The sequence below is a fragment of the Sus scrofa genome, chromosome 13 (genome assembly GCF_054392235.1).
Source record: "Sus scrofa isolate SSC_HxYL_T2T_F1_AM1 chromosome 13, Sscrofa_HxYL_maternal_Yorkshire_Landrace_v2.0, whole genome shotgun sequence".
Lineage (NCBI taxonomy): Eukaryota > Metazoa > Chordata > Mammalia > Artiodactyla > Suidae > Sus > Sus scrofa.
Window position 1 is genome coordinate 101,700,061 of NC_139395.1, and position 24,310 is coordinate 101,724,370.

General features: G+C 35.3%; 2 protein-coding genes across 7 annotated transcripts in view; one reads left to right on the forward strand and one right to left on the reverse strand.

The window, feature by feature from the left end:
- LOC110256311 (uncharacterized) overlaps window positions 1–24,310 on the forward strand; it is a 611,762-nt gene that overhangs the window by 46,509 nt on the left and 540,943 nt on the right. The gene's annotated exons all lie outside the window — the stretch shown is intronic.
- The window catches only part of PLSCR5 (phospholipid scramblase family member 5), a 30,510-nt gene continuing 14,242 nt past the window's right edge, over window positions 8,043–24,310 (reverse strand). For 2 of the 3 annotated variants that reach the window (XM_013982116.3, XM_084990009.1), the window contains exons 3-8: window positions 21,823–21,865; window positions 20,443–20,663; window positions 17,695–17,856; window positions 15,266–15,427; window positions 12,694–12,776; window positions 8,043–12,606 (exon numbers count right to left, since the gene is read on the reverse strand). In XM_013982116.3, coding sequence (XP_013837570.1) covers window positions 12,738–12,776; window positions 15,266–15,427; window positions 17,695–17,856; window positions 20,443–20,663; window positions 21,823–21,865 — 627 coding nt within the window. In that variant the 3' untranslated portion in view covers window positions 8,043–12,606; window positions 12,694–12,737. The remainder of the gene's footprint in view (window positions 12,607–12,693; window positions 12,777–15,265; window positions 15,428–17,694; window positions 17,857–20,442; window positions 20,664–21,822; window positions 21,866–24,310) is intronic. The other variant, XM_084990010.1, reaches the window with a different exon arrangement.

Sequence of the window (24,310 nt, forward strand, 5' to 3'; positions counted from 1 at the left end):
TGTGTATAAATTGGGTTTTGAACAACTTGGTTACTTAAGTAAGAATCATTTAATATCTCTATTAGTCTGTATTTTCTACTGCTAGCTTTCAACATACATAAAAATGTAATGTGTTTTACATCTTACATCACAAAATACTTGTGAATATGATACAGCTACCAAAATGAATCCCGAGTATATGTACTATTTGATTATGCTAAAATTAATTTTTAAAAGCAATTACATGGTAGACTTTATGATTTAGTGATATCAGGAAATATTTTCTAAATCTATTATGTTTGACAAAGTTTTTTAAAAAGCTTACTCCAGTAAAATTTAAACTTTTTTCTCAAAGAGATTTTTTTTTTTCATGTTTACCTATTACCTACTTAATCTGGCATATAGAGTAGTAACCACAGAGGTATCCACAAAAATGACACCAGAGATATATAATTAGTGGATGACAGATTTTAAGTAGTTTACCTGTTGTTTTCAAAATAGAGATAGCTCATAGTGTTGATGAAAATATTACTTATTCAGATCTTAAATGGATGAGACACTTCTAGATTCCTGAATTCCCCTTTTATGTGCTTTAAAATTTCTCATTTTGCCATTTCTTGTCCACTCATATTCTCATTATAGAAGACAAAACTAATAACTCCATAAAATTTGGCAAGTTACTTAACTTTCCTGAGCATTCATTCTTATCTTCATCTGTGCTTTGGGGCTTATAACAACCATTTTGTTGTATTGCACTAAAATTAGATGAGAATTGCATGTGAGAAGTCTAGCACAATGTCTGAGAAGTGCATATTGATGTTAGTTTCTAACACATATTCTGTACTCACAGAACAAATTATGTCCTCATGTTTATTTCCAGGCAAAATGCCATATTTTCATATTTGAAATCTCTTATACTTGTAACTGATCTTTGAAAATGGATATTTATAATTAAGTGGAAAATGCCCCCAAAATGTATCTTCAATTGTTTTGATAATCATACTTAGCAGATAGTTATAAAACACTGGCTCAGTCACCAAGACCTAATGTGGTTTTCTCATTTTTTTAAAAACAGGATTTTAATTCATTTATTTCTTAAAAATACTTCATGGATTCCTAAATTATTTAAATATGTGATGTCCAAATTTAACACCTGAGTAGTTGGATGAACTATTGCACATGTTACTAAGTCACTTTTTCTATGGCAAAAAAAAAGTTATAGTATAAAAAACAAAGTCCATTTGCTTTTAGAGAATTTTTATTCAAAATGATTTTTTAATAAAAAATCAGATTTTAAAACAAAATGTTAGAAGGACAAAATCACAGTTTATATAAAGGGAAAATTTCTGAACTTGAGAACTCAAATTATTATAAACAATACTTTCTTTTCCCTCTAATTTAAAAAATTAAAGACTATGACAGAACTGAAAAAATACAAATAAGAGTAAATTTTGAAGTATTAAAATGTTATGTCCTAGGTTTAATCTCATTTTAATAATCAACTACTCTAAAATAAACATATATAAACTTCTTTACTTTATAATAGGCTTATTTTTATTTATTTATTTATTTTTTCAGGTCACTCCACCTCGAGTGAGGGTCTGTCTTTAATAAGAGTTTAGAAGGGGATTTATGGGGCAATAGAAAAAGAATGCAGTAACAAGTAGAATGGAGCTGAGAATGACCTTAGCACATATATATACCAATGTTTCAGCTACACACAGCCTTAACTGTCTTCATGCCTCCTAGAAGGGAACCCCAGAGGCATCCTGTGAGTCCTGTTTACAATAGGTAATCTAAAGGTCTCAGCTTTTTTTTTTTTTTTTTTTTTTTAAATTAAGAAAACTTGGTAGAATTCAAATTGGAAACAGTTTGAATTGACAATTCTGGGTGCATAGTGGTAAGAAACTATCTATCATACAGTAATTAAAGAACATTTTAAATCTTACCCTTCAGCTGTATCTTCATAGCTCTTTTATAATTGTAGGTAACTAGCTAGTTAACTAATTCCAAAGCAAATATATTCATCACTGTATACAATTTTCTTTTCATGTTCAATTATATCTAGTGATTGGTTTGCATGGTTTAGGAAGAATGCCTGTTCTTTAAATTTTTTTTTTTTTTTACAAAATAAAATACATATATTTAAACATAGTTACATTCACACAGATTATTATATCATGGATCTTAAGAAACATATTAAGTGACTCCTTTTGGAGAAGTGGAATGGAAAATATGCTGAGACAAATAGGAAATTTATTCTATACTTTATCCCATTTTGTATGGCTTTCATCTTTACTATTTAGTATTATCTATTACATTTCAATTTTTCTTTAAAAATTAGCATTATATTAAAATTGTGTGTATTATGCAACTAAAATTTATAAAGAAGAAAGCTTTATATACCATTAAATATTTTATATAGCATAAGAAAAAGAATAACTTAACTGGTAAGAATAGCAAAAATAATACACCCTCTGAAAATAAGTATAAAATGCATAAGTTGGTTAAAAAACAGTGTAACTATATGAATATGTCCTCACAATTTGTTACCTCTCATTGATTCTTCAATAAAGGCATTACACCATTCTAGGTAATGTGATAAACAAGGCATTATAGACTTTACATTGTACCATGAAGAGAAATGGTTATGAATAATACAATTGTAGACCTATATTATTTAATTGTACAGTTGTATTATTTAATTATAATTATCATAAATTCTTTGATGGAGAGGAAATCAGAATCAGATGTAAGAAGACTTCAGCATTCCAAGAATGATGTCAAATGACCCCCTTCATGGTGGATTATGCACTTATTTTCTATGAGATATATTTCTTCTTCAGAGATTCCTTGTTTGTGTATCAATTGTAGATTTTTGGTGTGCAGTTATTCTGAAGTTTTGATATAAGAGTCTATATGTATATGAGATTGTTTTAAGTTGTTGTTCTCTTAATTGCAAGGCTCACCTTTACTTGTGAGCCTTGTCATTTGTGGTATTTTTGTTTCCTGTTGCTGTCTTTTCTTTTCTGCCTAGAGAAGTTCCTTTAGTATTTGTTGTAAGGCTGGTTTAGTGTTGCTGAATTCTCTCAACGTTTGCTTATCTGTGAAGGTTTTGATTTCTCCTTCAAATCTGAATGAGAGCCTTGCTGGGTAAAGTAATCTTGGTTGGAGGTTTTTTCCTTTCATCACGTTAAGTATATCATGCCACTCCCTTCTGGCCTGAAGAGTTTCTGCTGAAAAATCTGCCAATAACCTTATTGGGGTTCCCTTGTATGTTACTTGTTTCTTTTCCCTAGCTGCTTTCAAGATTTTCTCTTTGTCTTTAATTTTGGTCAGTTTGATTAATATGTGTCTTGGTGTATTCCTCCTTGGGTTTATTTTATATGGTACTCGTTGTGCTCTCTGGATTTGAATGAGTGGTTCCTTTCCCATTTTATGGAAGTTTTCAGCTATTATCTCTTGGAATATTTTTTCTGTCCCCTTCTCTCTCTCTTCTCCTTCTGGCACCCCTATAATATGGATATTGGTGCGTTTAACATTGTCCCAGAGATCTCTGAGACTCTCTTTGTTTTCAGTCTTTTTTCTCTTTTCTGTTCTGCATCCATAATTTCCACTAATCTGTCCTCCACCTCGCTTATTTGTTCTTCTGCCTCCTGTATTCTGCTGTTGGTTGCTTCTAGTGAATTTTTTATTTCAGTTATTGTATTTTGCATCTCTTCTTGTTTAAGTTTTCTATCTTGTATCTCTTTGGTCAGTGTTTCCAGTAAGTTATCCATCTTTGCCTCCAGTTTATTTTCAATGTCTTGCATCATCTTCAGCATCAACGATCTAAAGTCTTTTTCCTGGAGGCTGAGAATCTCCTCATCGCTTAGCCGATTTTCTGGGTTTATTCCTTTCTCCCTCCTCTGAGTTACAGTTCTCTGTCTTTTCATTTTTTTATAGGTTTTTGGTGTGGTGACTTTTTTACAGATAAAAGGGTTGTAGCCTGTCCTACTTCTGGTGTCCGCCCCCCCCTTGTGGCTGAAGTCAGTATGTAGGCTTCGTGATGGGAGGGGCTGATGCCTACCCTCTGGTAGGTGGAGCTGATTCTAACCCCTCTGGTGGGTGGGGCTTAGTCTCTGGATGGGATTATAGGCAGCTGTGTGCCTGAGGGGTCTTTAGGCAGCCTGTTTACTGAGGGGTGGGGCTGTGATCCCACCTGGATTGTTGTTTGCCCTGGGGCTTCTCAGAAATGACTGATGGGTGGGGCCAGATTTTCCCAAAATGGCCCCCTCCAGAGAAAGGCAGCTGCTGAATATTCCCAAGAGCTTTGCCTTCAATGTCCCTCCCTCACAGCAAGCCACATTCACCCCTGTTTTCCCAGGAAATCCTCTAAGAACTGCAGTCAGGTTTGACCCAGATTCCCATGGAGATTTTGCTTTGCCCTGGGACCCAATGCATGTGAAAGTCCATGTGCACCTTTTAAGAATGGGGTCTCCGTTTCCCCCAGTCCTGTGGAGCTCCTGCACACAAGCCCCACTGGCCTTCAATGCCAGATGCTCCAAGGCTCTTTCTCCCAGTGCCGGATCCTCACATGTGAGGGTTTGATGTGGGGCTCAAAACTCTCACTCCTGTAGGTGAGTCTCTCTCTGTGAACCAGTTAGTTTCCAGCCTGTGGAGCTCCCCACCCAGGAGGTATGGGGTTGTTTATATCACGAAATCACCCCTCCTACCTCTTGATGTGGCCTCCTCATTTTCTTCTGGAGTAGGATATCTTTTTTAAGGTTTCCAGTCCATTTGGGTGGGGATTGCTCAGCTTTTAATTGTGAATTTTGTTGTTTTTAGGAGAGAAGTTGAGCTCCAGTCCTTCTATTCTGCCATCTTAATCCTCTCTATCTATAAACTTCTAATTAATGTTCCAACAAATCAGAATTTTAATGAACGGCTGTATATTTTCTCAAGACTATATCTGATTCTTTATATCATCTATCAAAACCTCTCTTTTGTAGGGAAATACAAGTGATTTATCTGATGAATTTTAGTTTCTTTCCTCAAGGAAGTTCTGGATTGGGAGGAATATTCAAGTTTTTCAGGGTTTTTTTTGTTTTGTTTTTCCCATACCTTTTGTTTCACTCACACTCAGCTTCTGAGTTCAATCTAGCTTCTAAATAACTTTTCAAAGCCCTTAGAGAATGCTTTGGTCAAGTGTAGACATAGAGCATGCATTCAGGAGTAGGAGCTGTTCTTTGAATCATGATCTAGCACTACAATTTCCCACTACAGCTGAATGGGAGAGCATGGCCTCATTGTCTAAGAAAACTATGAACTTATTAGGTGCATCCTGAACTCCTGTGTCCTTTTCATTCTTGTTGCTGAGAATGGTGTTTCTCACTTACCACATTTGTGCTGTGCTCTTGGCTTGAAATGTTCTCCCAGCCATACTTCCTGGCTTTACCCCACCTGGCCTGGAGGGCACACACTCACCTCAAATGTTTTTATCTACTCTCTAAGGGTTCTGAACTCCCACCCTTAATGTCTTTGATTTTTTTTTTTAATCAGAGCACCTATAACATTGAATTACACCTATTTGGGTGAGTGGTGTGGCCACAACAGAAACTGGGGCTTTATCCTTGAGTTCTTAGTATTTCTTACATCCTACATCAAATCAGAAGCCAGAGATTGTCAATTACTCTTCATTCTTTGCCTAGCAAGGCTCTATATAATCTGGCCGCTGGCCACATTTTCTACTGTAACTCAAACCTCTCTCTGTTGGGCTTACTATACTCCAGCTATACTGGCTTGCTGGGCTTCTTAAACTTGTCCAGCAGCCTCTTGATTCAGAACCCTTGCACTTGCTTTTCCATCTGCTCGGAACTCTCTTTTTCCAAATAATCTTACAAATTTTTGCTTTATTTCCTATTGCTGCTCAAATATAACAGCAGCTTCATTTCTCTATTTTTGAATTATTTTCTTCATGGTTTTGGGAATATAAAATTTTCACCCTCCTAGGAAATAACTGATTGTTCATTATAGCAATGAGTAGTAATCAAAACCAAGGCAAAAGTACTTGGGAGATATTGTGGATTCAGTTCCAGGCCACTGCAATAAAGCAAATATTGCAGTTAAGTGCAGTAAGATGAGACACACAAATGTTTTGATTTCTCAGTACATGTAAAACTTGTGTTTACACTATACTCTAGTCTATTAATTGTGCAGTAACATTATAGCCAATACAGTAATGTGTATATCTTGATTAAAAATGCATTATTACTAAAAAATGCTAATCATCATCTGAGCCCTCAGTGAGTTATAATCTTTGCTGGTGGAAAGTCCTACCTCAGTGTTGATGGCTGCTGATTGATCAGAGTGGTGGTTGCTGAAGGATGGGGTGTCTGTGGCAATTTCTTAGAATGAGACAACAAGAAGTTTGCCACATCAACTGGCTCTTCCTTTTACAAACGATTTCTCTTTGTCTGTCTGATAGCATTTTACCGACAATAGAACTACTCTCGAAATTTCAATCATCTCAAACTTTGCTGCTGCTGCTTTATCAACCAAACTGATGTAATATTCTAAATTTCTTGTCATCATTTCAACAGTCATCATAGCATCTTCACCAGGAGTAGATTTCCATCACAAGAAACCACTTTCTTTGCTCATCCATTAAAAGTATCTTTACATTTCTTATCCTTTAAAGTTTGATTATGAGATTAGAGCAGTCAGTCACATCTTTAGGTTCCACTTCTATTTCTCATTCTCTTGCTATTTCCACCACATCTGCACTTACATATTCCACTGAAGTCTTGAACCCCTTGAGGGTTGGAATCAATTTCTTCTAAATTCCTGTTAATATTTTGACCTCTTCCCATGAATCATGATGTTCCTAATGGCATCTAGAATGGTGAATCCTTTCTAGAAGATTTTCATTTACTTTGCCAAGATACATCTGAGGAATCATTATCTGTGGCCTTACAAAATGTATCTCTTAAAGAATAAGGATTGAATGTTGAAATTACTCCTTGATGTTGCAGAATGGATGTTGTGTTAGCAGACGTGAGAACACCATTAACAACATTGTTCATCTTCAGAACTCTTGAAGTACCAGGTGCATTGTCAATGAGGAGGAACATATTGAATTTTTTTTCTGAACAATGGTAACAGTGGGTTTAGAGTATTCAGTAAACATGTGCTGTCACTCAGGCTTTGTTGTTCCATTTGTAGAACACAGGCAGAGTTGATTTAGCATAAGTCTTAAGAGCAGTAGAATTTGCAGAATAGTAAATGAGTATTGACTTCAACTTGAAGTCACAGTTGCCTTAGCCCCTAATGGAAGAGTCAGCATGTACTTTGAAGCTTCATAAGCATGCATTGACTTTGCTCTAGCTGTGAAAATCCTAGGTGACATCTTCTCCAATAGCAGGCTGATTCATCAACATTGAAAACCTGTTGTTTAGTGTAGCCACCTTCATTGATGAACTTAGCTAGACATTCTGTATAACTTTCTGTGGCTTCTACATCAGCACTTGCTGTTTCTCCTTACACTTCCATGTTATGGAGACTGTTTCTTCCTTTAAACTCCATGAACCAACTTCTCCTAGTTTCAGATTTTTCTTCTTCTACTTCCTCATTCTCTCAGCCTTCTTAGAATTTATGAGAGTTAAATAAATTTTATCTGGATTAGGCTTTGGCCTAAGGGAATGATGTGGGTGGTTTGATCTTCTATCCAGATCACTAAAACTTTCTCCATATCAGCAATAAGGCTGTTTTGTTTTGTTTGTTTTTTGCTTTCTTATCATTCATATGTTCGCTGGGGTAGCACTTTTAATTTTCCTGAAGAACTTTTCCTTTTCCTTCACTTCAGTAACTGGTGCTTTCCACCTGCCTTCGCCGCTAAGGTGAATTTAAGGTGAGAGAGGTGAGAGACTTGCAACTCTTCCTTTCACCTGAACACTTAGAGGCTATTATAGGGTTATTAATTGGCCTAATTTCAATATTGTTGTATCTTAAGGAAAAGGAAGGCCCGAGGAGAGGGAAAGAGATGGCAGAACAGCCAGTCAGTGGATCAGTCAGAACACAAACAATATTTATCGATTAAATTCATTGTTTTATAATTGTTTTACCAAAACAATTATAGTGGTAACATAAAAGACCACTAGTTACAAACTACCACAATGATTGTAATAATAATGAAAAAGCTTGCAATATCATGAGAATTACCAAAATATAACACAGAGATATAAATGGAGCAAATGCTATTGGAAAAAATGACACTAATAGACTTGCTTAATACAAGGTTGCCAAACCTTCAATTTGTAAAATATGTAATAACGAGAAGTGCAATAAAGTGAGGTGTGCCTGTATTAAACTCGTTTGATTAGTCAGTGATTGATTATGAAAGTTCACACACTTCTGAAAGAAAACCAGCAACATCTCCTGCAATCAACTCCTGAAAATCAGATAATCAGCAACAGCTTTTGTCCAACAAACAGATTTCTGAGAATCAGTCAGCCAGCAACAGTCTTACTCTGGTAAATATTTTTCCCTAGCTAAAGCCAACACTCCAGTTTCTAAACTGTATACTTATACAAAACCTTTTATAAGTTCTCTTCTTTGCTTATAAACTGTCTTCTGAGCTCAGCCTCCCCTTGCCTGAGCAAACAATATCTTTAGTTGATTGTTTTAGATTGAGTGATAGACTTTTTATCAGTATTTATCATCACCTATGATGATGTGATATTTTTGTTACCTGTTGGTTTATTATCTATCTGTATCAGGATATAAGTTCTAAGAGAGAAAGTACTTAGTTGCTTTGTTCATTGCTGCAACTTATTGCTGATGTAGGTACCTAGCATCTAATATGAACTTCACAAATATTTGTGAAATGTATTTTTAGATAGCCTAATATCTATCCCCACTTTCTAATACAGTGCCTAGTACATAGAAGTAATTTCATAAAATATTATTTCAATGAAAGAATGAATTTGTTTCCCATGCTGGTTTTAAAAAGTTTCGTAGGGATATCTTTGAAATAAACCAGAGATTATTCAGATGTCCATGGGTCTGTATAGTTTTCATAAACTCATATCTCTTCAGAAATATACTCAATGAAAACATGCCTACCTGCCTATTTGACATCTCCTTGTAGCAATACAAGTTTAATGCGCTTAAAATTGAACCCAGGTTCTTTCTATATCAACAAACCAGATCCTCTTCTAACGTTCTCCCTGTCACTAAATGCCATAGGCCAGAAATCCTCTTTCTCCCTTATATCTCCATTTTCAACCCAGCATCAAGTAAGGGTGATTTTATATCTTAAGTATATCTTGAATCTGCTCACTTCTCTCCTTTTACACGAGTGTCACAAGCTATCACTACCTGTCATCGAAACAGTAGTAACACTAATTTGTCCATGAGCATCCTCTCCTGCACTCTCGCCAATTTAATCTTTTATCAGTCAAGTCTCTACTTATTAACTTTTATCAGATGCTTTGTTAACAGAAAGAGTCTAAATCGTTAACTTGGCCCACAAACCCCATTCATTCTCCTCTTGTACCACATTCCTCTTCATTGGCTGAACTTTAGCCACTGGCTTTCTTTAAGTCATTTGAGATCGTCCTCCCCTTCCGCCATCAGAGAACTTTTGCAAATGTTAGTACCTCAGCCTACAGCATTCTTCTTTTTGCTCTTATTCTTCACATATTAAATCCACCATCATATCCTCACTCCCTGACCAAGCACGTACCCCTTATCTTACTTACCTGGCACCTCGTCTATCAACTGTAAACACTTTTCAAGTTTTGTTTGTGTCATTATTGGATTAATAACTATCTCTTTAACTAAACTGTAAGATTCATAAGAAGGGGGATTCTATTTTTGGCATAATTAAATAAGGAGGGATTGAATAAGTATTAATGAGTGATGAATGAATGAATGAGTGGGAGGCATTTGAATCTGCTCACGACTTCCTCAGTATATCTGATAGTAAACAAAGTCGGAACCTGTGTTCGGAGAGTATAGTGGACCAGGGAGAGGCAGTGATGCACAGAGGACCAAGTCTCATAATAGATGCAAATTTTTAATTAAAATTTTCATTCAACAGCAAGAGTTTTTCCAGTCTTTCATGGGTTCATGTTTGGTGGAAAAGGGAAACATGGTGCTTACAAGACATTTAAAGATCAATTTCACCTTAATAAAGAAGGAGAGAAAGAATGGGTCTTAATTTGTTGTGTGGCAATTCAGGAGCAAATCCAGTAGCAGGTTTTTAGCCGATTTATCCAACTTTAAAATGAGTGCCATATTCTAAGAAGCATTTTTATCCTTGGGGAGTCTCCATTGCTTAAATGTCAAGTAGGTCTTTTTGCTAGTTTTAGGGTTCATTTAAATATTTTTAAATAATCCAGAAGTTTGTCATATCGAAAGGTACTATTTATAAATGGTGTTTTCTTTCTGCTTTTCATGCCCCTCTGTGAAAGTCTTAGCTGTTGTGACATCAGTTACAAAAATATTTCATTTTAGAAGTCAAAGTAATACACAAGAAAAAGCTATGAAAGCAAGATCATCTTTAGGGAGAGCATTTGGGACATGGGATGCAGGGTGGGGAGGGGAAAAGAGAGGTTCCAAGGCAGTCTTCCACAGACTGCCTGATTTTCCTTTATTTTCATTTTATTTTGTTACCTGACCAGGAATTCATAGCAATTATGGTGTCTGGCATGTAATAAGCCCTCAGAAAATATTAGCTATTGTCTTCATTTTATTAGTTAATAAGCATCAGCTTAAAAACTACCATTCTTGATGTCATATAACTTTGTGAACATATTAAAACTATGTGAATATATTGTACAATATACTGAATTGTACACTTTAAGAATATGAATTTTATGACATTTGAATTAAATCTCAATAAAAAAGCAATTGCAAAGTGAAAATAAAATTTCCTTTAGGGGTTGTAAATGACCACTAATTCATACACACAGTAGTTAAAGTAGATAAAAGGTTAATGGGGAGGAAACACTATGTTCCCCTAAACCATCACCACAGCTCTGCAAGGTAACAAAAGGAAAACCTGAGGAGATTTAGAAAAGCTACACATTAGGTTCACAGATGCATGCCTAACACAGCAGAGCTAGACATAGGTGACATCTCTCACAGCACGTGGGACTTCTATTCTCATCCTTGACCTCACTGCTCCCAACACTCAGGTGACACCAGTTATACTGCAGGAGTGGATGGCATGACCAGGGGAAAGGTGGAGTGTGGTTTGAAGGGTGATTGTTTTTGGCGGTCAGTGTTTAAACTCTTCTGCATCACCAATAGGTCATGGATATTTGACTGAGGCAATATCTAGTTCCCACCTGTCCAGGGAGGGGGCTCTGAGAATAGTTAGAAAGTAAGGATGAAGAATGCTAAAGAAAATTCAGCCATGCAGGAGAAGAGACTCTTTTCTGTCTTACACAACCTAAAGCCTTTAACCCAGAACTCAGAACTAAATGAATATGTGTGGACTATTTAGGGAACTTAACTACCACATACAGTGCTATCTCTAGATGATAGATTCCTAACTCCAAACAAGTAACTTAATAACAGATGTTTGGAATACAATTCCTTTACTAAATGGGGTATTATCTGGAGTTTCTCTAAACACCTTTATATATGGATGGAAATTTGGGTAGTATTCATGTAATTCTAAAGTAGAGCCAACACGGTGCTTTCCTTAAATTTGTTTCCTCATTTTAAAAAGGAAAGGACAATTGGATTCATAAAAGGAATTTTTCTTTTGCATAGGCTTTAGAAATATGTGGATAGGTTGATGTAGTAATCTGGAGGGCTCAGAAAACATAAATAGAGAATGCACTTATTAATTGAATTGGCTGTGCTTCCTGACTTCTGCATTTGCCTCATGTATTAAGGCTTTATTTGTTTGTTTGCTTTTCTTTGCCTTTTTAAGTCTTGGAGTTGTCCATTTTTCAGAACCTTAGTTCCCTTGACTGAACTTTTATTGAAAGTAGGTGAAGTTCCTGCTCTAAACCCCTGCTTTTACTAACTTAGAAGTCTATGAGTGTGCTTATTTAAATTCTTAGCATGGGTAAGTATTTAAAGCATGCTTTGATTTGTAAATATTTTTCTTCATCATGGAAAGTAAACATGCCTTTTGCAACTAGGGCACATTGATTTTATCTATCTTCTGTCTCACCTTTAAACATATTATTTACCCAAACTTTAGCTTTCCTAATATAACGTAAAAATGTCTCACTACAATAAGAAGATTAATAAACAAATTTTAAAAGACTGCTTATGAAAAAATACTTTAGAAATCCAGTCTTTTTGATTAGTAACCAGCTCCAGTACCAGAAAAACTTCAAAGTGCTCTCTAAACATTGAATTTTCATCAGTGATGCTGCAAGCCTTAGCTCTCATCTTTCATGCTTACCATGCAATAACTTCAAAGGGATAAAAAGAAAGAATAGTAATCTCTCAAAGCAACACTGTGCTAGGGCCAGTCATCTTGTCTTTAGCTATCATGCAATTCACAACCAGATAATTGCTTCCTTGACATTATGCTTTAATAAATATAATAATTAACATTTTGTTACAAAAAAAGCAAATACTCAAACCATTCAGAAATGAGATCCAGAGCCCAAGGGATTTCTAGAAGAAAATGAAAAAAAATTAGACAGCGTCAAATATAGGTATCTTCAAAGGGAAAGAGATCATTTAAACTTGCCTTTTACTTACTGAAATATGTCATGCATATTTTATTGTTTTTGTCATCTTGCTTGTTATAATCCAGCCAGTGAATGTTCAAAGAACATAAAATCCTACAAATAAATGGAATATATGTGAATTTACAAAAAGGCAACAATTAAGATCAAGAGTCTCACATGTAAGCTTTGATTACATAAAGCAATTATGTTTCCTAGTGGTGCTCCAGGAACATATGATTTATCAGGAGAAAAAAAATCAAAAAGTTTTAAGCTTCATGACACATGTGTAATTTTTGGAGTACAGGTAACTTGCAAACCTTATCCGAATCAGCATAGTGTCATCAGTCAAAATTTGGGGTGATCAAGACTTTTTAGAAATAGATTGTAGGGCAGTCTGGTTCAGCATGGGAAGTTGTAATAGACTCTGACCTTTGAACAAGAATTAGACATATCATCATGGACTATGTGGTCAATAACCAGGCAGTCATCTGAGGAAGTACTGAAAACTATACCAGAGGCAACTGTAGGGGAGGGGTCAGAGCTGTCGGCTGGGCAGTGGCAGCCTCAAATAAAAAGTCACCAAAAGTTAGGTTATACTTGTGAATTTTGGTGTTTGGGTCATGGAATATCCTCACACCAGCTTTCTAAACATCTCTCACCACAAGGCAATACAATAGAGACAGCATTTAAAATTTAAAAATGTAATTCTTGGCAACAAAATATTTTTAAGACACAAATATTTTATAATATTATGGTAAAGAGGAAAAGAAAAGAAATGGATGGGATCCATCTGATAGTATGTTTCTCCCTCAGATACTGGAGTTAAAAAAGTTACATTTTCAGACAATTATGTTGTTATCTAGATCAGTGCCTTTTCAATTTATAGTCATAGAAAATTGTTGACAGTGCATTTTTGGCTATCAGCCTGTTACATAAAATACATCAGTAGGGCAGATTAAAGATAACCTGGGTTTTAATGTAAACATTAAGTAAGGGGTTTAACCAGAAAGGCCAAATTAAGGTTACGGGAAAAGAGCGTGTTTGTGTGTGTGTGTGTGTGTGTGTGTGTGCGCGCATGTGCGCGCATGTGCGCGTACCCACACGGACACTAGCATATTTGGTGTCGAAATGCAGAATGGTCAAAAAAATAGAAAAGCTAAGCAGGAAGTGGTAAATTAAAAGCCTTGCCAAGTAGCTAAGGAGAATGGGAAATGGAACGTATTAAATGATTGGTAAGACTGACTGGATGTGGTTAGATTTGTATATGAAAATGGGAATTGAGTGTAAGTGACAGTTTGCTAAGTATGAAAACCTAGCACTCTGCATATTAATTCTACCCTCTTCCAATCATAGGGAACCAGTAAGTTAAAATAATTTCTCTAAAGCTCCTGAGTAAAACAAATCCTAAAATGTATTTTTATTTAAACTCCAAGTATCCATCCATGATGTCATTAGGGAATTATTTTTAGTTAATATAATTCCCAAGCGTCTTTAAAAGAGACTAGGTAAATAGGGCCACTTCCCCCTCCTCCCCCACACACAGGAGCAAACATTAATACAACTAACTGTAAGATTTAGAATCCTACAACCTGGGAGAATAACAAAATGAGAGGAAGAATGTAGGTTTGTTTTAAAATTCCATGAGTTTTTCGTGAGAGTACTGATAGTAGTAAACAGTGAGGGGGATATTAGAAGCAAAGTCAGGAGCATGGAAAAGGAGGCCAAGGTTTGGCAACAGGTGTTACTTGACTTCTATTCTCCTGTCACCAATATAGAGGAAAACGGTTTTCATTAAATTATAACTTGGGGAGTTCCCGTTGTGGCGCAGTGGTTAGCGAATCCTACTAGGAACCATGAGGTTGCGGGTTCGGTCCCTGCCCTTGCTCAGTGGGTTAACGATCCGGCGTTGCCGTGAGCTGTGGTGTAGGCGTAGGCCGGTTGCTACAGCTCCGATTCAGCCCCTAACCTGGGAACCTCCATATGCCGCGGGAGCGGCCCAAGAAATAGCAACAACAACAGCAACAACAGCAACAACAACAAAAAGACAAAAGACAAAAAAAAAAAAATTATAACTTGGGAAGGGCAAAGGCATACTATCTTTGTAATAAAGGAAACATATACATATTAACTCCTCCCTGACTACTCATTTGTCTATACATTGGAAGGGCAAGACAACCGTGCTTTTCATATTCTGAATATCCCCTAATTCATTGGTAAGCAGTTAAACTGTCCTAAACTTTACTGAGATTAAATAATGTGAAATTGATGTTTACATAATTTTCACTGAGAGTGAAAATTAGCCCAAAGTCTAAATTACAGTTGAAAGAGAAGGGTAAACCCAGGTTTAGAGAAATGATGAGTAATAAGTGGGCGGAGCATCAGTCCCTGAGGAAGAGGGGGTGTGAGGGCCATAGGAGAGGGGCTGCCCAGAGGAAAAGCAGGCTCTGTATTCTGACTTCTGGAGAATGTTGGCCCTAAGCCATCCTTCTGTGCATAAACCTTACCCTCTGGGGTAAACACTGTGAAATGGGATTGGCTCTATACTAAATGACAAGTGAAAAAGAGAGAAATAAACCACCTATACTCTCTAAGACCATACTTACAAAGAGAAAACAAGCACCAATCATCACTGCTTTGACTGTCACATCTAGATCTGCAGGAACATGAATTCCAAAGTTGTCAGCATTGGTGAAGACATCATTTACAAATCCTGACCAGTACTTTGAAATCTTTCCAATTGTAAGCTTTTCATCAATAGTCTTTACCTTTGAAAAGAAAATATGAGGTTTTAAATTTGAAGATGAGACATGGTTTTACATTTTTTCATATGTTTACTTCATGAGAGAGAGGATTTTTTTAATATACATTTTATTGGAATAAAGTTGACTTAGAAAGTTATGTTAGTTTCAGGTGTATAGCAAAGTGAATCAGTTATTCATACACATGTATCTGTTCCTTTTCAGATTCTTTTCCCATATAGATTATTACACAGTATTGAGTAGATTATCCTGTGCTATATAGTAGATCCTTGTTTACTTACATATTTTATATAGTAGTGTATGTGTTAATTCCAACCCCCTAATTTATATCTCCTTCCCGTGTTTCCCCTTTGGTAACAAATTTAGTTTCAAAATCTTTGGGTTTGTTTCTGTATTGTAAGTTCTTTTGAATCATTTTTTGTTAGATTCCACATATTAATGATCTCATATGATATTTGTCTTTCTCTGACTTCGCTTAGCATGATAATATCTTATTCAATATCTTTAAATGACAATGCTATCCATTCCTTTTTTATAAGCATAGGTTTGTAGCTTTAACTTTCTAGTTCACTCTTCAGTAATTTTGCTTTTCTGAGTTTTTTTAATCTGTCAAAATTCCTTTTTTTTTTTGCTTTCTGTATGAAGAGTGAAAATTTAATAGCAATAAATAATTAAGGCCTGGCTACCACAAGATGGCAGCAGGTACATAGTCTCAATTATATGGCCTAACCATGACTGGAATTTCTTTACCTGAGATTCAGATTTTGAACATGAATTCTTCATTTAAAAAACAAAAAAAGAAAAGAAAAGAAAAAATACTTTTGTGGGAGATTTTAAAAAGAATTTGATGAACAAATTATTTCCAGGTATAATTTGGAAACTTTAAATTTTTATTGCTAAGATTTTATAATTACTAACACATTTAAATATTACTAGTCCCTGCTTAATCTCAGATATGTACTAAGTCATTCCTTTATAACAAAGTCTAAGTCCTATTTTTTCTTTAAAAATCCTCTGGGTTAATATACTGCATAGGAAATTCAGACTGATTTGACATCAAAAGTTTATAGTTCTCAGCTAGAAGGAGCTACATGTAAACTTTATTTACTATTCATTTGCTTGCCTGTTTCTTATTAAAAGGCTGAAAGTGATTAAACATTAACTTTCTATATGAGAGTAGAAGATAAAAAAATTAGAGAAAGTTACTTCAGCCATCTCTACTATCATGAATACCAAAACTCTTAAGTTCTCCCCAATCATAGGGCATATTTTTAATCCTTTACTCTTAGGAAAGCCAGGCCAAGTGATTTTGGAGTGGGGTGAAGTTAGGACAGCTCATTTTGCAAATATACATTGTATTCTAGATGACTAGTGTTCTCCGAAGTCCTGCAAATTGAATGTTCTAGTTGGGATATACATGAATGAATGGAGTGAATAAGTGAAAAAGATACATACTTTATATTAGACTATCACCCCTAAGATGTATTTCTAGGAAAAGCCGTTAAGAGTGTATTTTTACACATTGAATTTGTAAGTATTTACTGCTTTTTAACATTCAACTTACACAAATATGTTAATATGAGAATAGATTGGGAGTTCCTGTCATGGCTCAGTGGTTAACAAACCCGACTAGCAGCATCCATGAGGATGTGGGTTTGATCCCTGGCCTCGCTCAGTGGGTTAAGGTGTTGCTGTGAGCTGTGGTGTAGGTCACAGATACAGCTCTGATCCTGTTACTGTGGCTGTAGGGTAGGCCGTTGGCTGCAGCTCTGATTCAACCCCTAGCCTGGGAACCTCCATGTGCCAAGGGTGCAGTCCTAAAAAGACCAAAAAAAAAAAAAAAAAGAAAAGAATAGATTATTTGGCTGAATGAAGTTAGCAAGTCTTATGGAGAAAGGCTTTTAAATTAATGATATCTTAATGGAATGTGCTCTTGAGATCAAAACTTGTATATATTACCACCAGAGATATAGGAAGAAGATATAATTAAGGTGATTCTAAATTATATACATTTGCCTTATAGCATAGGTGCTGTAATTCTACATAAATCAATTTTTTGTAGTATGTTTTAAAAAAATTCTTGAGTTTAGTACCTCTGGAATTATGAGTTATTATTGGCATGTACAATATGGACTTTTTATATTTCGCAAATACATTATTTTCTAAATTTATTTCAGAGATATTTCATGATTTGAACATTTAGAAAAACATTGAATTATGTTGCAAAAAATCAGGACCTAAGTGAAAATTTCCTTCATTTTTTTCAGTCGTACCTCAAAATCCACATCGCCAAAACAGCCACATGTTGCACAAGGACCAACAATTTTCAAAATATCTTCTTTGTTTGCATTTTGGATTGTGAATTTAGGCAGAAAGGGGTCCCACTTCTGTGCAACATAACCAACTATAGTACCAGGAGGGGCTTGGATTTCTAACTGTAAGAAGAGATAATAATAAAATAAGATTTTCTAAGGTTATTGTATTTAAATTTTACTTCTAATATCAGCTTACTTCTAAGCAGTGTACAAAATATTCTGAATATCTGCCTCTACATTATATTGTTTTTTATAATATACAGAAAAAAGAAATTCAGTATATAGATATGTGTTCTGCATTATGCAATAAATGTCCATGTCTTTAATCTTATTTCCCTAAGGAGAGCCTCTCCCAGAGGCTGTCTTCTGACCCTGAGACACTGGCTTCTTTGCTATTTTTGTTCCAAGTACAATAGTTGGTCAAACATTGGAGATACTTCATATTTACTACCTCTCTGTTGTTGCCACAACACACATCTATTTTTGAGCCTCACCAATTATTAAATATTCATGAATTTTTTTCTCTTCAGATTGTCAACTTCTAGCTTCTCTGTGTTCAATTAAAAACAAATGCTTCTTGCAGAGTTACAGTTATCACATACCAATTTGATTTGATTCGTTTAGTCCAAAGCATTAAAGACCGGTATTTGCATTTTCAACCCTGACTTTAGTATTTTACCCCATTACCTTTCATTCATTACTGTTCATCATACTGCATTTCAACATATATGTAGTCAAATCAAATACATTGTACAATAAGCCAGAACTGGGTGAAAATAATGAATTTGTTTGATTTTAAATCAAACCAGCTCTCCATCATCTGATCTCGATTTGTCTTGTTTTTTTGAGTTCATAGTTCTCTGTGTATGTCTGTGGTGTTCTTGGATAGACAGAGGTTGTTTCAACAAGATGGCTTAGGTGTTCCTGTTGTGGTGCAGTGGAAATGAATCTGACCAGTATCCGTGAGGATGTGGATTTGACCCCTGGCCTTGTTCAGTGAGTTGGGGATCCAGTGTAGCCATAAGATGTGGTGTAGTTGGCAGCTGAGGCTCAGATCCTGCTTTCCTGTGGCTGTGGGGTAGGCCAGCAGCTGTAGCTCTGATTCGAGCCCTTGCTTGGGAACTTCCATATGCCACAGGTGCAGCCCTAAAAGGCAAAAAAAAAAAAAAAAAAGCTTAGCAAGTATTGTATAGATTTGTTCTAGGATCACTTTTAAAGTAAGTGACTTAATTTTAACCAAATTAGAAATTTAATTGACATTAGGTACATCTTATGTCTATTTTATATGACACTGGGCTACTTTGAAATAAAGCATCAATTATCAGAAATTTTCAAATGGGCATATACTCTGGATTATAGTAACCTTAGCATCTTGGGACATATTAGATATTGAATATTGGGAGTTCCCTGGTAGCCTAGCAGTTAAGGATCCACCTTTGTCATGCTGTGGCACAGATTTGATCTCTAGCCTGGGAATTTCCACATGCTGAGGGTTCAGCACCCCCACAAAAAGAAGCTCTTGAACATCCTCAGTAGAAGGGTAAAAATTGAGTTCCATAAATGAGTATCTTAGCAATCCTATCACACAGGCAGGTGGTTGCCTATAAATAGTTGGTGAATTATCTACAATAAGTATTGTTAGAAACTTTCCTAATTCATTTCCTTCTATATAATATTTATTTTCCATTGTGCTCAGTAGACTATACACAGATTGTTGATAGGGAAATGTGGCCTTGGATCAAGCCCTGTTTATGATATTTTCTAGGCATGTGTCCATGGATAAGGCAGCTCCACCCTCTAAGCCCTGGTTTCCTCAATTGCAAATGTAGAGTAAATTTATTAAGGTGTCATGATATCAAAGACATCAAAGTAAGTATATGCTCCTTATCAACTTAACTGCATCATGTTAATGGAAATTATTATTATAGGTCTATTAATAGTGATGGAAAATCTATTATATTTAAAATAGGGTAATCAAATGAGTCCCTCTAGAACAATAACGTAGTCTTTGCTAAACCTTAAAGTTTGTCCTTAATGTGTGAATGGAATATGAGATTCTGTACTAAACATGACACCTAACAGAGAGAATGCCTTAGAAGAGTTTAGTATCACTTAGCACTCCCTGAACTTTGCACCAATAAAAGAAGTCAAAGAGTAGATTTGCTTAATGGTGGAACTCATAGATATTATAATTATATGGCTAACACAGAGATTCAGGAGGCTATGTCTCATTTACATTCTGCATAAATTGTCTTCACCAATTAGCATCACAGAAGCTACTATAGTTTTTGGTTCAAAAGGAAAAAAAAGTGAATCACCAAATCCTCCAGGTGGTGTTCTGATCCTAATGAAGCAAACTTGTAATTCAACCAGTTTAAAGGTCAGTTGCCTTTCAGATCTCCAGGTGAATGCCATTTATTAAAGAAATAATTGCTGGAGTTCCCGCTGTGATGCAGTGGATGAATGATCCAGCTTTGTCTCTGGGGAGGTTTGGGTCCTATCCCTTGCCTGACTCAGTGGGTTAAGGAATTGGCTGCAGCTGTGGTGGAGGTTGCTGCTGGGACTAGGATTCATTCCCTGGCCTAGGAACTTCCATATGGCAGAGTGTGGCTGAAAAAGAAAAAAAAAAAAAAGAAAAGAAAAGAAATAATAGCTAACCTTTCCAAATGTGGTAAAAATAAAAGCACACCCAGAGCAATGACTAACCTCTTGTAAGTAGCAAGGACACCAGCAGCTGTTACATCTCAAGGGCCTGTTGACTGTCATCACTTCTTGACCAGAGTTATCAGTGATCTTCAGAGTGCAAGATCGAAGTGTGGAACAGAAAGTACGATTGAAGCAGATGCTTTCCTCCACTGCGAAGTAAATTCTTTGTCCCAAGCTGTTTTTAATCTCATATTTGTTGGAAGTCTCAGTGCCAAGTATCACTAGTGGAACAAAAAAAAAAAAAAATCAAAATAATTCCAGTGCTTAATATCAAAACTTTACATGAGTAAAAAGCATAGTGTTGTTGAAAAAAACAGAGTGACTGATTAGTTAGTAAGTATATGGTATCTTTAGACAGATCTACTTTCATGCTCTAAATTTTGAGGATTTAGCCATAGAAATCCAAGTACATTCTGAGAACACAGCTGTGCAATTAATAAATCTTGATTCTAGATATATGAACTACTGGGAACATGAAATACCACTTTTCAACTAAAGCAATGCTGTAAAAGAAGAATCAATACTCAAATAATTATTTTATCATTGTTATTAAATTCAGGGACAACTCACAGTGATAGTAATGATTTTTTAGAAAATCTCTATATGGCACTATATCTACAGTTGTATGCTATCTATTTTTTATAATTTTGATATATCTTAGGAATAATATAGAACATTACAGACAAAAAAATACTCCAGTAATTGGAATTCAGTTAGTTGTCATGATAGTTTTGTGTATTGTTAAATGATTTGCCAATTTGATGAATCACTGACGATATGATAAAACAGAATTTTGTTTTAATGGGTTTTGTTATTTAATCTCAACCTTGATTTCCATATCTGAAATTATTAAAAACATTTAAATTATTAGAGCTATGGAAATGATCAAATGTCTTACTAGCTTAAGATTAAAAATAACATTAAGGGAGTTCTCGTAGTCACGCAGCGGAAACGAATCTGACTAGGAACCATGAGGTTGCAGGTTTGATCCCTGGCTTCTCTCAGTGGGTTATGGATCCTGTGTTGCTGAGGCTGTGGTGTAGGCCAGCAGCTGTGGTTCCAATTTGACCCCTAGCCTGGGAACCTCCATATGCTGCGGATGCAGCCCTAAAAAGACAAAAATAAATAAATAAAAAACATTAGGTGCCTAATGACAGTATCATAAAAGACTTGGAGAGTTTCATGCTTCTAGATGTATCTACTAAGATTAATAATTTTACTTTCAATATTTCTTTAAAAAATAGACTAGTTCTTTTTTTAATCCAATTCTATCCTAAACATTTAACTTTACTCTTTATAAAATATTTAGTTATAAAGAAACTTATGAAACTTAAAACATTTTTTAAGAGTTCTAATAATTACAGAATATAATATACTTACTTCCAAGAAGCTCCACCTGCTGGTGTATAATTATCAGGTCTAACTGTTAAAGGATGACATAAAGCAAATAAAAAGTATTACATCACAGGTCTTTAAAAGCACTTGCAGCTATTGTTATTAACCTAGACTACATGAAATGAGATGATATTCATGTTCTCCATGAGGGAAATGGTTAAAAATACCTCACATCTTATAATGAAAAAGTAACATGGTTTTATTCAAGTAAAAATAAAAAATTACAAGAATCCTGAAATTTTCAAGGCAGAATTGCCCAGAATATGAATAGGAACTGTGGTGAGCTCTGTGTTTTTTCTGTGGTATTCAGATAAGAGTAGTTCTTGGAAACAATATCTTTGAGAATATTTTTAAACAATCTCTGAATAAAAGTGCCTATAATATAGTTTTAAAACACACACACTCTCTGTACAGTAGAAAAAAATTGTATTGGGGAAATAACAATTAAAAAAATATACTATTTATGCATGTAATAACTAAATAAAAAACTTTATACCCAGAAAAAAAAAAAGAAATGAAACAAAATGAAAGCAAAACAAGTTATCTGAATGCCTGGCAGTCCTCTCAGCCCTAATTCTACTTTCACTCTGTCTTGTAGTAACTCATGCCTTAGAGTGAGGAAATGTCTTTGTTAAAGGTGAAAAAAAAAAAAAGAGTATTAAAATTTTTCTCTTTCATACCTTTCTTTGAATTGGGAGGAAAAACCCAGAAGTCCTGCTGATGCCAACAAAATACCAATTTTAGCAGAATAAGAGTTAAGCCAGTACATGCATGACATACTAAAACTTGCCTATTTAATTAGAAATGAGTTAATTTACAGAGATAAAGTATCCACAGATGGTTGAGAAATGTCTATATTAAACAGTATACAATAGAAATTATTTTTAAAGGGAATATTTAAAATATGTTCTTAAGAGTGAATTTTATTTGTGTATATTTTAATTTTGACATTCAGTACTTGAAGATTCACCAAGGTAAAATCATAAACACTGATTACTGCCTTTTTTAATATTTCATTTTCTAATTCACCTTAAAATTTTCTTCACTGTTTTTCTCTCTTCCTATTAATAAACTCACTGGTAACTGTTAAAGGGAAGTAGTCATTATTAGTATTTGTAATTTATTGGGCATCACAGACCTAGAAAATTTGCAGTTACCTTATTTTGTTCATTCTCCTGTATATCCTGAGGTGGAGGTAAAAACTCATATTATTTCCTCTGTTTAAGCTGTCATTGACAAAGGTGTACATGTAGACTTCTTTGTAAGAGTCACAAAAAAATTTTTCCAAAAATAATTTATGACAAGATATTCTAAAACATATTTTAATAACTCTGAAAAAAAATTTTAGAAACAATTAGAATTGGCCTTTGTCATGTAGTGTTATTAGTTCTGTTCTCTTTTGAGGAAAATGGAAGGTTGAAGAAAGAGAAGAGATATGCTTCAAAAAGGACATCCATGAATATTTAGTAGTGGATCTGTGTAAAAGACATGGAGAAGAACTATGGGCGCAGAAGTAAGCTTGGAGATTAGGATCTTAGTGTCATGGATCAAAGTGTCAGTCCTGAAATTTAGAAACTATTAATTGAAAAGGGAAGCTGTACCTCTCAAATATCTAATCATAGTAGTTTATTTAGTAACTACCATGAAATAGTCACTGTGCTAGGTATTTTGACATAGTATCTGATTTAATCCTCACACACACTCAGAGAGCTAGATATCATCACTGTTTACAAATGAGGAAATAATCCCAGAGGGATAGTTTTCTCAAAAACACAGTTTGTGGTGGTTGGCTTGGATTTGAACCCAGGCGGCAATGCCACTGATTTTGACATGCTTTCTATTCTACTGTACTAGCATCACTAAACGAATCTTAGGAACTGGGAAAAACAGTACTTCAGTGACACTATGGGATTCCTGAGTACCTTTCCTCCCTATTTATCTTGGACTCACTCATCCTCTGTAATAATATTTGATCCAGCCTGTGGGCAAACCTCCTGGATTTGAGTCTCTTGGCTTTGGTTGTTCTTACAGTTTTCTCAGAGTAGCCCTAAGCCATTTATAAGCCATGGTCTAAAAGAATCCTTTATAGAGTGCCCGTCGTGGCTCAGTGGTTAGCGAATCCGACTAGGAACCATGAGTTTGCAGGTTCGATCCCTGGCCTTGCTCCTTGGATTAAGGATCTGGCGTTGCCGTGAGCTGTGGTGTGGGCTGCAGACACGACTCGGATCTCGAGTTGCTGTGGCTCTGGTGTAGGCCAGCGGCTACAGCTCTGATTTGACCCCTAGCCTGGGAACCTCCATATGCCACAGGAGCAGCCCTAGAAAAGGCAAAAAGACAAAAAAAATTTTTAAAAATTAAAAAATAAAAGAGTCCTTTACATCCTTTACTATTAATTGATGTACTATGAGTTGTTGGAAACTTTAAACAGATTATATCATGTATTTGGGTGTCAGGGCAAGTAAAGCACTCCTGA